Below are 14336 nucleotides of genomic sequence, written 5' to 3' on the forward strand. Positions count from 1 at the left end.
TTGTTTCTACTTGTCAGTATTACTTACTAAAACTGTTGTTACACTAAGGTTTTTATTCTAAGAGAAACTTAGACTACAATTAGGGTGTGGAAATGTTAGGATTATTTTGCTCTTACTTTAGTACTGTAGGCTACTCCCGACCAGTTACCTTGTACAGAGCCTGAGTGGTGCAGCGGTCTAAGACACTGCATAGCAGTGCAAACTGTGTTGCTACAGATGCTGGTTCAATACCCGTGCTGGTTGTGACCGGGAGACCTATGAGGTGACGGTAGGTTTTTGGTTTCTCTCCCTCTAAAAACAGAAATAAATAATTCTAAATAACAAACTGGCTTTATTGATAAATTTGTAACAAAGTCTCACCCCATGTTCAAGAATGGCATTTTTCCTCACTCACTTTAGGTTATTTGAAAACTAAATCATCTCCAAAATATCGTTATTTTTTTAAACAAGCCATAGAATGTTGGTTGCAATTTCAGTTTAATCCACCAGAAAAGACAGAACAAATAATACAACAAATCTTGTGGTTAAACTCAAATATACTAATTGATAAAAAAACTTTTATCAATTGGAACCTTTAACAAGTGGAAGGGAGAAAAAGCATTATTATTATTATTAACCATGTTTTCCACAAGCATAGCAGGCTGTGAATTCTGCAAACAACGTTTCTAGGATGGGCTATTAGCAGCACAATATATATTGGTCATATTGATCATGGTTCCTGAGTGGCACAGTGGTCTAAGGCACTGCAACTCAGTGCAAGAGGCATCACTACAGTCCCTGGTTCAAAACCAGGCTGTATCACGTCTGACTGTGATTGGGAGTCCCATAGGGCGGCGCACAATTATTATGAATTATTTTAGAATTATATAAAAGCCCCTTAGATATTCTCACAGATCAGATTTGACCTAACGAAAAAAATGCCCCTTAGATATGAATTTCGAATCCTCCAATCCTCTAAATGTAATTATTGGTGGAGATTCCCCAGCTAGCACAGTGAATCTGGGCCGATTCCGGCTGAGAGTCGGGGAACTCAGCTGAGAGTCAGTCTCGTCTTTGGCAGTATTACTTATGGCTGGGATGCGGGGATTGAGCTCAGGCCGATTCCGGTGTAAATTATCTGGCCCAAATGTATTACTTGGGGCTCGGGCCGATTCCGGTGATAGTTATCTAGCCCAAATGTATTACTTGGGGCTCGGGACGATTGGGGCTACTCTCTGGCAGATGATTACACGGGCTAATTTATATAATTAACATTTCATTATTTATTTTTCCATATTTTCTCATTGTTTCTGTGATCAAAAAATATAATTAGCATTTCAATTAAATTCTTTAAGAGTCCTGTGTAGTATTTTAGTATTTTGATATTTTGTGCAAGGTAGTTGATAAGCATTAAAAACTTTGTGGATGGAGCCTCCTGAGATTCACAGCAGTCTAAGACACTGCATCGTAGTGCAAACTGCGTTGCTACAGATTCTGGTTCGAGACCCGTGCCGGCCACGACCGAGAGACCAATGAGGCGACGCACAATTGGCCCAGCATCGTCCGAGTTAGGGAAGGGTTTGGCCGGCTGGGATGTCCTTGTCCCATCGTGCTGTAGCGACTCCTGTGGCGGGCCAGGCGCATGCATGCTGCCACGGTCACCAGGTGTATGGTGTTTCCTCTAACACAAAATGTTTTTTTTGTGGATGGGTATAATTTGTATGTATAATGGTAGTATTTAAAATTACTAAATTGGGTAATTTTGTATACATTTATTTAAATTTGCATCGGCCAGATGCCGGCAAAGTCGGCTGAATTCCGGTAGATGGAAACAGCCCGATGTACTTGGGCCGATTCTGGGCAGTCATTCATTTTGATTCCGAGTCTGACACCTGATGCCGGGCCGATTCAATCAGTTCCAGCCCCCCAGAAGAGGGCCACTTCTGGGCCAATTCCTCATTGCTAGCTGGGTCACGTCATTGAAAAAATATTTTGTGATATACTGCTGGTCCTACCGTAGGCGACATAAGTCTCACTAGTGTTGAGTAACATGCTGTTTAAAGTGGTGTAGGTCTTATTTATTTAAAAAGCATATTGAAGTTAGAAGCAATAGACTACCCACGTATGGTCAACTATTTCAGCACCGTTTCACGCTGCTCTGAGACAAGCATGGGGACTGGTCTTGATAAATCAATGAGATGTCTATTTTCACTGAATCTCTGTTTGGGTATGGGTTAGACTACAATTAGGGTGTGGAAATGTTATGCTCTTAGTACTGTAGCCTACTCCCGACCGTCATGTTGAACAGTGCCATATTTTCCGTTCCATCCTGACGGAAACCCTGAGGGTTTCGTTTTTCTTTGAATAGAAACACCATAACATTAATCAAATTAATTAAGAAAAATTTCTTAAAACCAATCCCATATACTATGTTCTTACAAAAAAGCTTTTAAATTATCTAGTACAGCCAGTATTGAAGGCTATCAAATGCTTCTCAAAGATACTATCTGGTGGTCAAACTTGCACTAACTAGCATTAATGGTAACAATGGCTGACAATTAAATAACGTGCCATAGAATTCTGCGGCAGCCTGTAAGCTGTGCTGCAGTATGACGCAACTTTTAAAGAATTATAATTAATGGACATTTTTGTAGGGGATGATACAGTTGTTCTAACTGTATCAACCCCTACAAAAATGTCCATTAATTATAATTCACATAATAATTCACCTTTCCTGTTGCTGCAGGATTATTTTCTTGCTGTGAGAAACTGGTCAAATGAAGACAACATATCTGTTTCAAGTAGCCCATGACTGTGTACAAAAATGTATATTTGTGCATATGCGAACAAAACAATGGCAATGGTATTTGCGTTTCACAAAAGCTAGTGAGCTGTTTTAGAAAACGCAGGAGAGCAGGCAAAACCTCAAGGAATCCAGCATCAGGGGTTATGTGAGTAGGGTGTAGGAATGTTAGATTAGTCTGTTAATTTAAGATAAATTAAACTGAAGATGGTGGTTACTACTGGTTACAGACACAGAGGATGGCGAAATGTCCACCATGTTTTTTGTTTTCGTCAGAGCCCGGAGTTGGCGTATTGAGATTGGATGTATCAAGTTACAACTGGCACTCCTTCGATAGAGTGATAATCACTAGATAGGCATGCTAGTAAGGACAGGCGTAATGACTGTTTGGAACTTCTGTACTTTGTAACATGGCCAAATAGTGATGATCTCTGCCTGTGTGGTTATTGGAGATTATTGAATAGCTTCGACTTACATTTCATCAGATTGCAGATTTTTCCGAACTTATTATATATCAACAAATATCTAACAATTACTTGGTTTCAAAACAATATAGAGAATTGAAGGGATTTATTTAAATGTTTAGCCAACTGCCAAACATACAAATGTTTAGCGAACTGCTGTCTGTTTAGCCAACTTCTAAACATCAAAATATTTGTGAGAGTTTTTGTGTGTGTGTGTGTGTGTGAGAGAGAGATAGAAATAAATAGTAAAGAAAAAGAGATCACTCTTTAACTTGTTTGTGTTTCTGATATCATTCACTTGTGTTAACACATGGGACTACACTAGACCCCCAGAGTAGAGACCACTCACCTGACCGGCTGGCTACTCCATTAGCCCTCTCGCTGTCCTCTACTTGGCATTTCTTTTTGGCAATCTTATGAAGGATGGATGCCTTTTCTCTGAATTTTCCTGCAACATAACCATCAGGGAGTTAACTACAGTAGGGGACGTAAGCCCTGTGTCACCTTCACAGGTCCATTGCCTGGACTCAGGGCTCCTCTGCCTTTCTCATGGTTCCAGACCTATCTAAGTTCAAAGGAAAAGAACAGAAGCAAGTTTTCACATCACTATTCAAATTACAGTTTGAAGTCAATGTCATATAATGTACTAATGAGCCAGCAATGTCCTAGATGCATGCCAGTGGGAGCGAACACTTTATGAAGCATAATCGGTCACACCCAATCTATGGCCAGGTCTACTAAGCCTTTATGCTAGTTGAACCTAAATTTGTACACTTTTACTTTCTGGGGGCATAGCATTTAGTCTAAAAGATAGGACAAAACAGTTACATACAATTTAAGAGACTGATTAAGATATTGCACTTGATAATATCCATTTCAGAAAAATATTGTCATTGGTCAGTATGGAGAATTAAGTAAAACCACAAGTCAATATCGCTATCTCCATTGTGAGAGAAAAATTACGTATTTACCTGATTGATTTGATATTAATGGTTAACAATTAATACGTAACAAAAAGTAAGACATTTCTGTTCTACTAATGCTGTGTTTTTATGGTCTCCACTCTAGGTCCCTGAAGCTAATCTGGATGTATGGTCAAGAATGGGTTTTACTAGAGATATCTTAGGTTTAGAACAATCCCTCATTGTCTCATAATCATCCTGGCATCTGGGAAACTAAGCCAGGGTGGGGTTAAGACAACACCACCCGTGCAGATAACGACAGGATGAACCCAGAGTGGCTTATGTTGCCCCAATCTGCTTCGGAGGGGTGGAACCAGCCATGACTAAGCATTCCTGGTGTCAGCTATATAAAGAACTCTGCATTTCTGTGAAGGTTAGACTGCTCGGCCCAAATGTCAAGAGTGTTGGGTTGACTAGTCTCATTATTGCAATAATTAATCAATATTAAATAAAGATAATTGTTTGAAGAAATGCCAAAGTCTCTCAGTATGAATTTCCAGGACACCATCCATGGCTAATTTAGAAAAGGGCTGATTTTAGCTAGCTAGCCACCAGAGGACAACAACACAACGAGATGTAACAATTCAATTTTTTTTCTGTCAATGACGATTGGCTTTTGATGTGATTGGTCTGAAGCCAAATTCAAACTGGCTTCCCTTTACACATTTTTTTTTGGTGCTCAAAGACCAGTCACAGCTGAGCTCACTCAGTTTAGATCAACGCTGATTGGCTAGCACCTAACACTTAATTTTGACCTGCACATCAATAAAGCTGCGGTATATTAGCAGGTGTAAAAGCTGAGTTTGCTGGAAATATCCATTATTGCATGAGAATAAATGTATGCTTAATCCGAAAATGTGGATAGAGGCGCAGTATGGAGGGCGTGACGCAATTGTGGAGCCTCCAGAGGCACGCAGAGGCCAAATTGAGCTCCGTACCGCATCGCCATGCACCTCTAAAATATGGTAACAATACGGAGGGCTCCGTATAGCTCTGCATTGACATGATTGGTTGACGGAAGGTGAGGGCGGGAGACCCTGTATAAACACAAACTCACTTCCTTGAAAACTTCCTTCAGACAGCTCTCCAGGCAGTGGACCTGTGTGGCTCAATCGATAGAGCGTGTCTTTTGCAACGCCAAGTGTTTTGGGTTCGATTCCCGCTGGGGCAACCCATACGTAAAATGTATGCACACGTGACTATAGTGCGCTTTGTATAAAAGTGTCTGCAAAATGGCATATATAGCGCATTCGGAAAGTATTCAAAATCTTGACTTTTTCCACATTTTGTTACGTTACAGCCTTACTCTAAAATTTGTTAAATCGTTTTTTCCCCTGATCAATCTACACAAAATAACCCGACAATGACAAAGCATTTTGCAAATGTATAAAAAAAAACTGAAATATCACATTTACTTAAGTATTCAGACCCTTTACTCAGTTATATGTTCAAGCACCTTTGGCAGTGATTACAGCCTCTGGAGCAGGTTTTCATCAAGGATCTCTGTACTTTTCTCCATTCCGCTTTCCCACGATCCTGACTAATCTCCCAGTCCCAGCTGCTGAAAAACATCTCACAGCCATGATGCTTCACCGTAGGGATGGTGACAGGTTTCTTCCAGACATGACGCTTGGCATTTAGGCCAAAGAGTTCAATCTTGATTTCATCAGATCAGAGAATCTTGTTTCTCATGGTCTGAGAGTCCTTTAGGTGCCTTTTGGCAAACTCCAAGTGGGCTGTCAGGTGCCTTTTACTGAGGAGTGGCTTCCGTCTAGCCACTCTACCATAAAGACCTGATTGGTTTTTACATTTAAGTCATTTAGCAGACGCTCTTATCCAGAGCGACTTACAAATTGGTGCATTCACTTTTTTTTTTCAAATTGGTGGAGTGCTGCAGAGATGGTTGTCCTTCTGGAAGGTTCTCCCATCTCCACAGATGAACTCTGAAGCTCTGTCAGAGTGACCATCGGGTTCTTGGTCACCTCCCTGACCAAGGCCATTCTCCCCCGGTTGCTCAGTTTGGCCGGTTGGCCAGCTCTAGGAAGAGTCTTGGTGGTTCCAAACTTCTTCCATTTAAGAATGATGGAGGCTACTGTGGTCTTGGGGACCTTCAATGCTGCAGAAATGTTTTGGTACCCTTCCCCAGATCTCTGCCTCGACACAATCCTGTCTCTGAGCTCTACAGACAATTCCTTTGACCTCATGGCTTGGTTTTTGCTCTAGCATGCACTGTCAACTGTAGGATCTTATATAGACAGGTGTGTGCCTTTTCAAATCATGTCCAATTAATTGAATTTACCACAAATGGACTCAAATCAAGTTGTAGAAACATCTCTAGGATGATCAATGGAAACAGGATGCACCTGAGCTCAATTTCGAGTCTCATAGCAAAGGGTCGGAATGTAAATAAGTTATTTCTGTTTTTTATTTTTAATATATTTGCAAACATATCTAAAAACCTGTTTTCGCTTTGTCATTAAGGGGTATTGTGTGTAGCGGTCAGAACTACATCACACGTGTTACTGAAGTGGTCGTGAATGCATATATGGGCATGCTGCATACATGTGCGCTTGTTATGGGCATGCTGCATGAAAGTCAGTGCACGCATATTGGTCATACTTTCAATCAGGCTAGTGCATTTCAATCAACATGAAAGCATCCAAGGTCAGCTAATTCGTCAGGACTGCTGTGGTGAGTCATCGAATGTACCTTGTCACTATGTGTGACCTTCCAGCGAAATCATTAACTGTCCAACAGCAACCCAGTGCCACAGAGCTCGCCACCCTCTTTCTCTTTCCGCTGTCTGTAGCAATCAACACCCTTGCTCGGCACACACATTCGTTAATACATTCTGACATACTGATATGGATCACACACCCTCCGCGTCTGCTGCCTCTAGCCCGACTCACCATTGGAGGACAGCCCTTTCCCAGTTATCATTATTACATTATCTCTCTTTGGCTACTCGGTTTTCTGACAGTGACGCCTGTTATGCAATTCCAGGGTGGATGAGTCACTCCACTTTGCCAAAATCAGTGACGTAAATCTTACTTGCATACTCGGTTCCGTTCTCATTGCAGATTGTGGGGATTCCGAGAGTGTGCGGAGGCATGGCCGATTTTGTGTCTCCAAGATGAAAGAGAGAAAGGACTGATGTGATGTTCCAATGTTTTTTGGGGGAGTCTGTGTGTGTGTCCTTGCGTATGTTCTTGCAGGCATGTTTGTGTATATCTGTTAACGTGGAAAATAGTCAGATACCCATACCAATCTTCTATGGTCAATGACAAGGCCCTGGGGCTGAAAGTAACCACAAACGAGGACAGTGCATATCCACTCACAAGCAGAACTGTAGTTGGAAAATAACTTAGCACGGCCCTTCTGCCTGCTAAATTACAGTCAAATTTTGAACCATCAAGCAAAACCCTTTAGAAGATCTAAAAAGAGTGGATGAAAAATCTCACAAACTTTTCAATAACTGTATGGTTGACACTACACATATTAACTTCAGCTTGACACATTTTTCATACTATTAGACAAACAAAACACAATTATACACGTTAACAAATGCTATCAATCAAGAAACACTAAAACAAGAGTTAAATACCTCTGAGCACAAAGATCAAGAATATATCATGTAGATGTCCAAACAAAGAGCATTGGAAAATGATTTGCACTTATGTCAGTGAAATCTCGTAGAGAGGTAATCAAACAAGCAAAAGCATACATAATCACAAAATAATGAAGCATAAGTCAAAATAATCAAAATGGAGAGAAAAATAAAACAGATGGGAAAAGTGACTCAAAGAATCTTCCTCGGTCATTGTTTGATAATATTTTAGTTTTCCATAAGTCCCAAGTTCTACAACGTTACAGTAAAAGACAAGGGTAAGGCAATGACAGAAATGGAAAAGGTCAAGAAATTCTGAAGGTTTAGCATCACACACACACACAATACAAAAGGACAGTAAATTCTCTCTCACACCAAGACATCACTGTATAAGTGCAAAACCAAGCAGCAAGGACTACGAAAAAACGATTGAATCCTACTTTGAATTAGCAACATTTTCGTATCCGAGATACATATGCAGTAGCTACATGTTCAATCTAGTCGGTGGTTGCAGAGATCTCAATATAAACTGAGTATACAAAACATTAGGAATGCCTTCTTTTTCCATGACATGAACTGACCAGATGAATCCAGGTGAAAATGATGATCCCTTATTGATTTCACTTGTTAAATCCACTTCAAATCAGTGTAGTAGATGAAGAGGAGGAGACAGGTTAAAGAAGGATTTTTAAGCCTTGAGATAATTAAAATGGATTGTGTATGTGTGTCATTCATAGGATGAATGGGCAGGAAAAAATATATGAAGTGCAGAGTATGGTAGTAGGTGCCAGGCGCACCAGTTTGAATTTGACAAGATGGTGTTCCTAATGTTTGGTATAGTTAATGTACATAGAGGCTGTAAAAGGGGTATAGCATCTCAAGAAATTATAGACGTACTAATTTCGAAAAACAAATGTATGTATGTGTATATATGTATACAGTATGTACAGTTGAAGTCAGAAGTTTACGTACACTTAGAATGGAGTCATTAAAACTCGTATTTCAACCACTCCACAAATTTCTTGTTAACAAACTATAGTTTTGGCAAGTCGGATAGGACATCTACTTTGTGCATGACACAAGTAATTTATTCCAACAAATGTTTACAGACAGATTATTTCACTTATGTATAATTCACTGTATCACAATTCAAGTGGCTCAGAAGTTTACATAGACTAAGTTGACTGTGCCTTTAAACAGCTTGGAAAATTCCAGAAAATGATGTCATGGCTTTAGAAGCTTCTGATAGGCTAATTGACATCATTTGAGTCAATTGGAGGTGTACCTGTGGATGTATTTCAAGGCCTACCTTGCTTGACATCATGGGAAAATGAAAATAAATCAGCCAAGACCTCAGAAAACAATTGTAGACCTCCACAAGTCTGGTTCATCCTTGTGAGCAATTTCCAAATGCCTGAAGGTAACACGTTCATCTGTACAAACAATAGTACGCAAGTATAAACACCATGGGACCACGCAGCCGTCATACCGCTCAGCAAGGAGACGCATTCTGTCTCCTAGAGATGAACGTACTTTGGTGTGAAAAGTGCAAATCAATCCCAGAATAAACAGCAAAGGACCTTGTGACGATTCTGTAAGGAACAGGTACAAAAGTATCTATAGCCACAGTAAAACGAGTCCTATATTGACATAACCTGAAAGGTTGCTCAGCAAGGAAGAAGTCACTGCTCAAAAACTGCCATAAAAAAAAGACAGACTACAGTTTACAACTGCACATGGGGACAAAGATCGTACTTTTTCGAGAAATGTCCTCTGGTCTGATGAAACAAAAATAGAACTGTTTGACCATAATGACCATCATTGTGTTTGGAGGAAAAAGGGGGAGGCTTGCAAGCCGAAGAACACCATCCCAACCGTGAAGCATGGGGGTGGCAGCATCATGTTGTGGGGGTGCTTTGCTGCAGGAGGGAATGGTGCACTTCACAAAATAGATGGCATCATGAGGTAGGAAAATGATGTGGATATATTGAAGCAACATCTCAAGACATCAGTCAGGAAGTTAAAGCTCGGTCGCAAATGGGTCTTCCAAATAGACAATGACCCCAAGCATAGTTGTCTTGAGATGTTGCTTCCTGGAAATATCCTTGAAATACATCCATAAATACACCTCCAATTGACTCAAATGATGTCAATTAGCCTATCAGAAGCTTCTAAAGCCATGACATCATTTTCTGGAATTTTCCAAGCTGTTTAAAGGCACAGTCAACTTAGTGTATGTAAACTTCTTGACCCACTGGAATTGTGATACAGTGAAATATTCCAATACAGTGAAATAATCTGTCTGTAAACAATTGTTGGAAAAATTACTTGTGACATGCACAAAGTAGATGTCCTAACTGACTTGCGAAAACTATAGTTTGTTAACAAGAAATTTGTGGAGTGGTTGAAAAATGTGATTTAATGACTCCTACCTAAGTGTATATAAACTTCCGACTTCAACTGTATAGATATATTTACACACAGCAAAGATCAGTTCTCTTTTCTGTAGCGATGAGTACTGAAAAGGGCATTTACAATGAGCATTTGCTTTTTTTAGATCAATCTAGCGAAGTGTTTTGATTCTTATGTATATAGAGAAGAGCCACTCTTTTTGATGAATTAGCCAGGAATTAAAAGCTGCAGACACTGCTCCACTGGAAAATCCAGTGTTGAGGACACTGCAATAAATTGAATCTGACACATCAGGATGCTTTGTCTGGAAAACCGTGCTTCTTTCCCTTACTGAAAGTATTCTATCTCGCCCAGTCATCAGAATGAATGAGTCAGCTGTCTAAACGTATTTGTAACACGTGTAACTATGAGAAACCAAAATAAAACAAAATAAATTACATTTTGGAATGCATATTCAAATGTGCAGGAGGAACCTTTACTAGAAAGGTTCCTATCCAACTGGTGCAGAGTGGATGAGATGGACACTCATCCAAATCAAGAGTTGTATTTGTTTATCTGTGTTTAAAAGTGTTTTGAGAGGCTTCTATAATTTGAAAAGGTTCTGTGGAAATGAGACCTTATGAGTCCATTTGAGTCCTACTTCCAGGAAGTGGAGAGGTACAGGTGATGGAGTTGTGAAAACAAAGAAGCAGCTAAATTATATCTGGGTCTATTAAGGCTGGGAAAAGGGAGCTCAGTGTTAAGTTCAAGTTGATAACCTCCCTAATGGTGTTGTCATCCACTGTTGCCACTTATGGAGAAATATACCTTAACAAAATCACTCCCATGTTTGTTTGCCCTTTGTTACAGGACATAATAACTTTTAGCTGTTTATCAAATGGCTTTTTGTCCTTGTGGCATGACCTCTCTGCTGCATTTTTTTTTTTGCGTCATGAAAATGAGTCTGTACTGGAGCAGAAAGCTTTTAACATTGATTCTTTCAACAGCCAGCCATGAGTTGGGGGGGTTACATAACTTTGTCAAGGCCCAATTATTCATCTAACTATTTATGTGTGTGGTAGTAAAGGCACTGAATGGCTGTAGCAGCAAGACTCTGCAGTTGTCCTAAAACAGTTTTCCTAAAACTGATTCAGCTACGTGATAAAAAGTCCCAGCCGCGGTGGTCGTAAGGCCGTAGAGTGTTTGTGTACGGATAAATTGTCATGCTTGTATACTAGTATGAAAGGTTGTAGAGAAGTAGTCCATGTAGTGGAATCAAATTCCGCTCACTTCGCAGCCGTGCGTGTGGTTAATACAGCCACAGAGAAAGTCAATAACAGTGGTTTCAATGGCCAAGGTAAGACAAAGACACAGGGAGGAAAGGGCAGTGAATTGGTCCCAAGGCGCAAGGCATCAGAGCCCTGTTTTAGGTGTGGGGCTGTTGGTCATTGGAAAAGGGAGTGTGGGATGGTACGGGAGCCTACTGCACCCACTGCCTTTGGAGGGAATACTAAGATGCAGGCATTTGCAGCATTAATAGATGAGCAGCGGTGAACTCTTGAAGGCAGCAGAACAGGAAAACTTCACATAGGGCTGGCTGGTCTCTATACGTTCGATTGTGGTTCGGCGAGAGGATCATTTTACATGGCGATGGGTGTGGAACCTATTTTGGGGTTGGATAAGCTATGCGAAATGACAGGGGAATGGATTCTAAAAGGTAACATGTAAGAATTGGCACAGCCAAACACAGGGCATTGAACATCCAACGGAGATTGGTTATAGTATATGCCGTAACCATGGGGATGCATTAAAACACAAATGATTAATCAGTGGGGGGATTACAGTGGACTCCTGGTGAACAAAAGTTCTCATGCTTTGTTTTGTCTGTAATTAAAATGTTTGTGTTGCTGATTAAGTTTTAGCATAGTGAATACTAACAAAATTTACATTTTCTCTTCAAATCAAATGTTATTTGTCACTGACAACAGGTAGACCTTACCGTGAAATGCTTACTTACAAGCCCTTAACCAACAACGCAGTTCAAGAAATAGAGTTTAGAAAATATTTACTAAATAAACTAGAGTAAAAAAAAAGAAGAAAAAAAAGAAAATGACATTACCAATAACGAGGCTATATACAGGGGGTACCAGTACCGAGTAAATGTCTGGGGGTACAGATTAGTCGAGGTAATTTGTAGTGACTATGCATAGATAATAAACAGCGAGTAGCAGCAGTGTAAAAACAAAGGGGGGATAACAGTCTATGACTTGGCTAACTGGAGTCTTTGACAATTGTCTGGGCCTTCCTTTGACACCGCCTAGTATATAGACGGTGGAAGCTTGGGCCCAGTGATGTACTGGGCCGTATGCACTAACCTCTGTAGCGCCAACCGGTCAGAATGCTCTCGATGGTGCAGCTGTATAACTTTTTGAGGATCTGGGGACTCATTCCATCTCTTCAATATCTTCAATATCCTGATGGGGAAAAGGTGTTGTCGTGCCCTCTTCACAACTGTCTTGGTGTGTTTGGACCATGATAGTTTGTTGGTGATGTGGACACCAAGGATCTTGAAACTCTCAATCAGCTCCACTTCAGCCCGTCAATGTTAATGGGGGCCTGTTCTACCCTTCTTTTCCTATAGTCCACAATCAGCTCCTTTGTCTTGCTCACATTGAGGGAGAGGTCGTTGTCCTGACACCACACTGCTAGGTTTCTGACCTCCTCCCAAGAGCTGTCTCATCGTTGTCGGTGATCAGGCCTACCACTGTTGTGTCATCAGCAAACTTAATGATGGTGTTGGCATTGTGCTTGGCCATGCAGTCGTTGGTGAACAGGGAGTACAGGAGGGGACTAAGCACGCACCCTTGAGGGGCCCCAGTGTTGAGGATCAGCGTGGCAGATGTGTTGTTGCCTACCCTTACCACCTGGGGGCGGCCCATCAGGAAGTCCAGGACCCAATTGCAGAGGAAGGTGTTTTGTCCCAGGGTCCTTAGCTGAGTGATGAGCTTGGTGGGCACTATGGTGTTGAATGCTGAGCTGTAGTCAATGAACAGCATTCTCACATAGGTGTTCCTTTTGTCCAGTTGGGAAAGGGCAGTGTGGAGTGTGATTGAGTCATCTGTGGATCTGTTGGGGCGGTATGCGAATTGGAGTGGGTCTAGGGTTTCCGGCATGATGGTGTTGATGTGCGCCAACTAGAAAGAGTGTGCCCTCAGGCCTGGAGGGAAGCTAAAGTAATTCCGCTACCCAAGAATAGTAAAGCCCCTTTTACTGGCTCAAATAGCCGACCAATCAGCCTGTTACCAAACCTTAGTAAACTTCTGGAAAAAAATTGTGTTTGAACAGATACAATGCTATTTCACAGTAAACAAATTGACAACAGAATTTCAGCATGCTTATAGGGAAGGACACTCAACAAGCACAGCACTTAAACAAATGACTGATGATTGGCTGACAGAAATTGATGATACAATTATTGTGGGGGCTGTCTTGTTAGACTTCAGTGCAGCTTTTGACATTATCGATCATAGTCTGCTGCTGGAAAAACATATGTGTTATGGCTTTACACCCCCTGCTATAATGTGGATAAAGAGTTACTTGCCTAACAGAACACAGAGGGTGTTCTTTAATGGAAGCCTCTCAAATATAATCCAGTTAGAATCAGGAATTCCCCAGGGTAACTGTTTAGGCCCCTTGATTTTTCCACTTTTTACTAATGACATGCCACCGACTTTGAGTAAATCCAGAGTGTCCATGTATGCGATGACTCAACACTATACACGTCAGCTACTATAGCGACTGAAATGACTGCAACACTCAACAAAGAGCTGCAGTCAGTTTCAGAGTAGGTGGCAAGGAATTAGTTTGCCCTAAATATATACATCTCCTGCAGAGTGTGATTAAGAAACGTGACTCGATTTTTGTACGGTTGGATACTCTTCTAACGCCACTAATCTCTCCCCCATTCCTAACTGCCAGCAAACACTTGACATATCTCCCAGAAGATTGGGACTGAGTGACTATAAAAGTAAAGTGTCAGAAGGTTGCTGCTTATCAACTGTTGGGACCCTGTAACGAGGATGTTCACAAATGGGTGGGGTGTAGATCAGCCTTGGGATGAGAGATGTGTA

The 14336-nt window shown here is 41.0% G+C and overlaps 1 protein-coding gene across 4 annotated transcripts in view; it reads right to left on the reverse strand.

The window, feature by feature from the left end:
* Positions 1-14336, reverse strand: part of LOC106609072 (sodium/potassium/calcium exchanger 2) — a 207476-nt gene that overhangs the window by 17426 nt on the left and 175714 nt on the right. For all 4 annotated transcript variants that reach the window (XM_014207462.2, XM_014207461.2, XM_014207458.2 and 1 more), the window contains one exon: positions 3596-3694. In XM_014207462.2, the coding sequence (XP_014062937.1) occupies positions 3596-3694 (99 nt within the window). The remainder of the gene's footprint in view (positions 1-3595; positions 3695-14336) is intronic.

This window comes from Salmo salar, chromosome ssa07 (genome assembly GCF_905237065.1).
Source record: "Salmo salar chromosome ssa07, Ssal_v3.1, whole genome shotgun sequence".
NCBI lineage: Eukaryota > Metazoa > Chordata > Actinopteri > Salmoniformes > Salmonidae > Salmo > Salmo salar.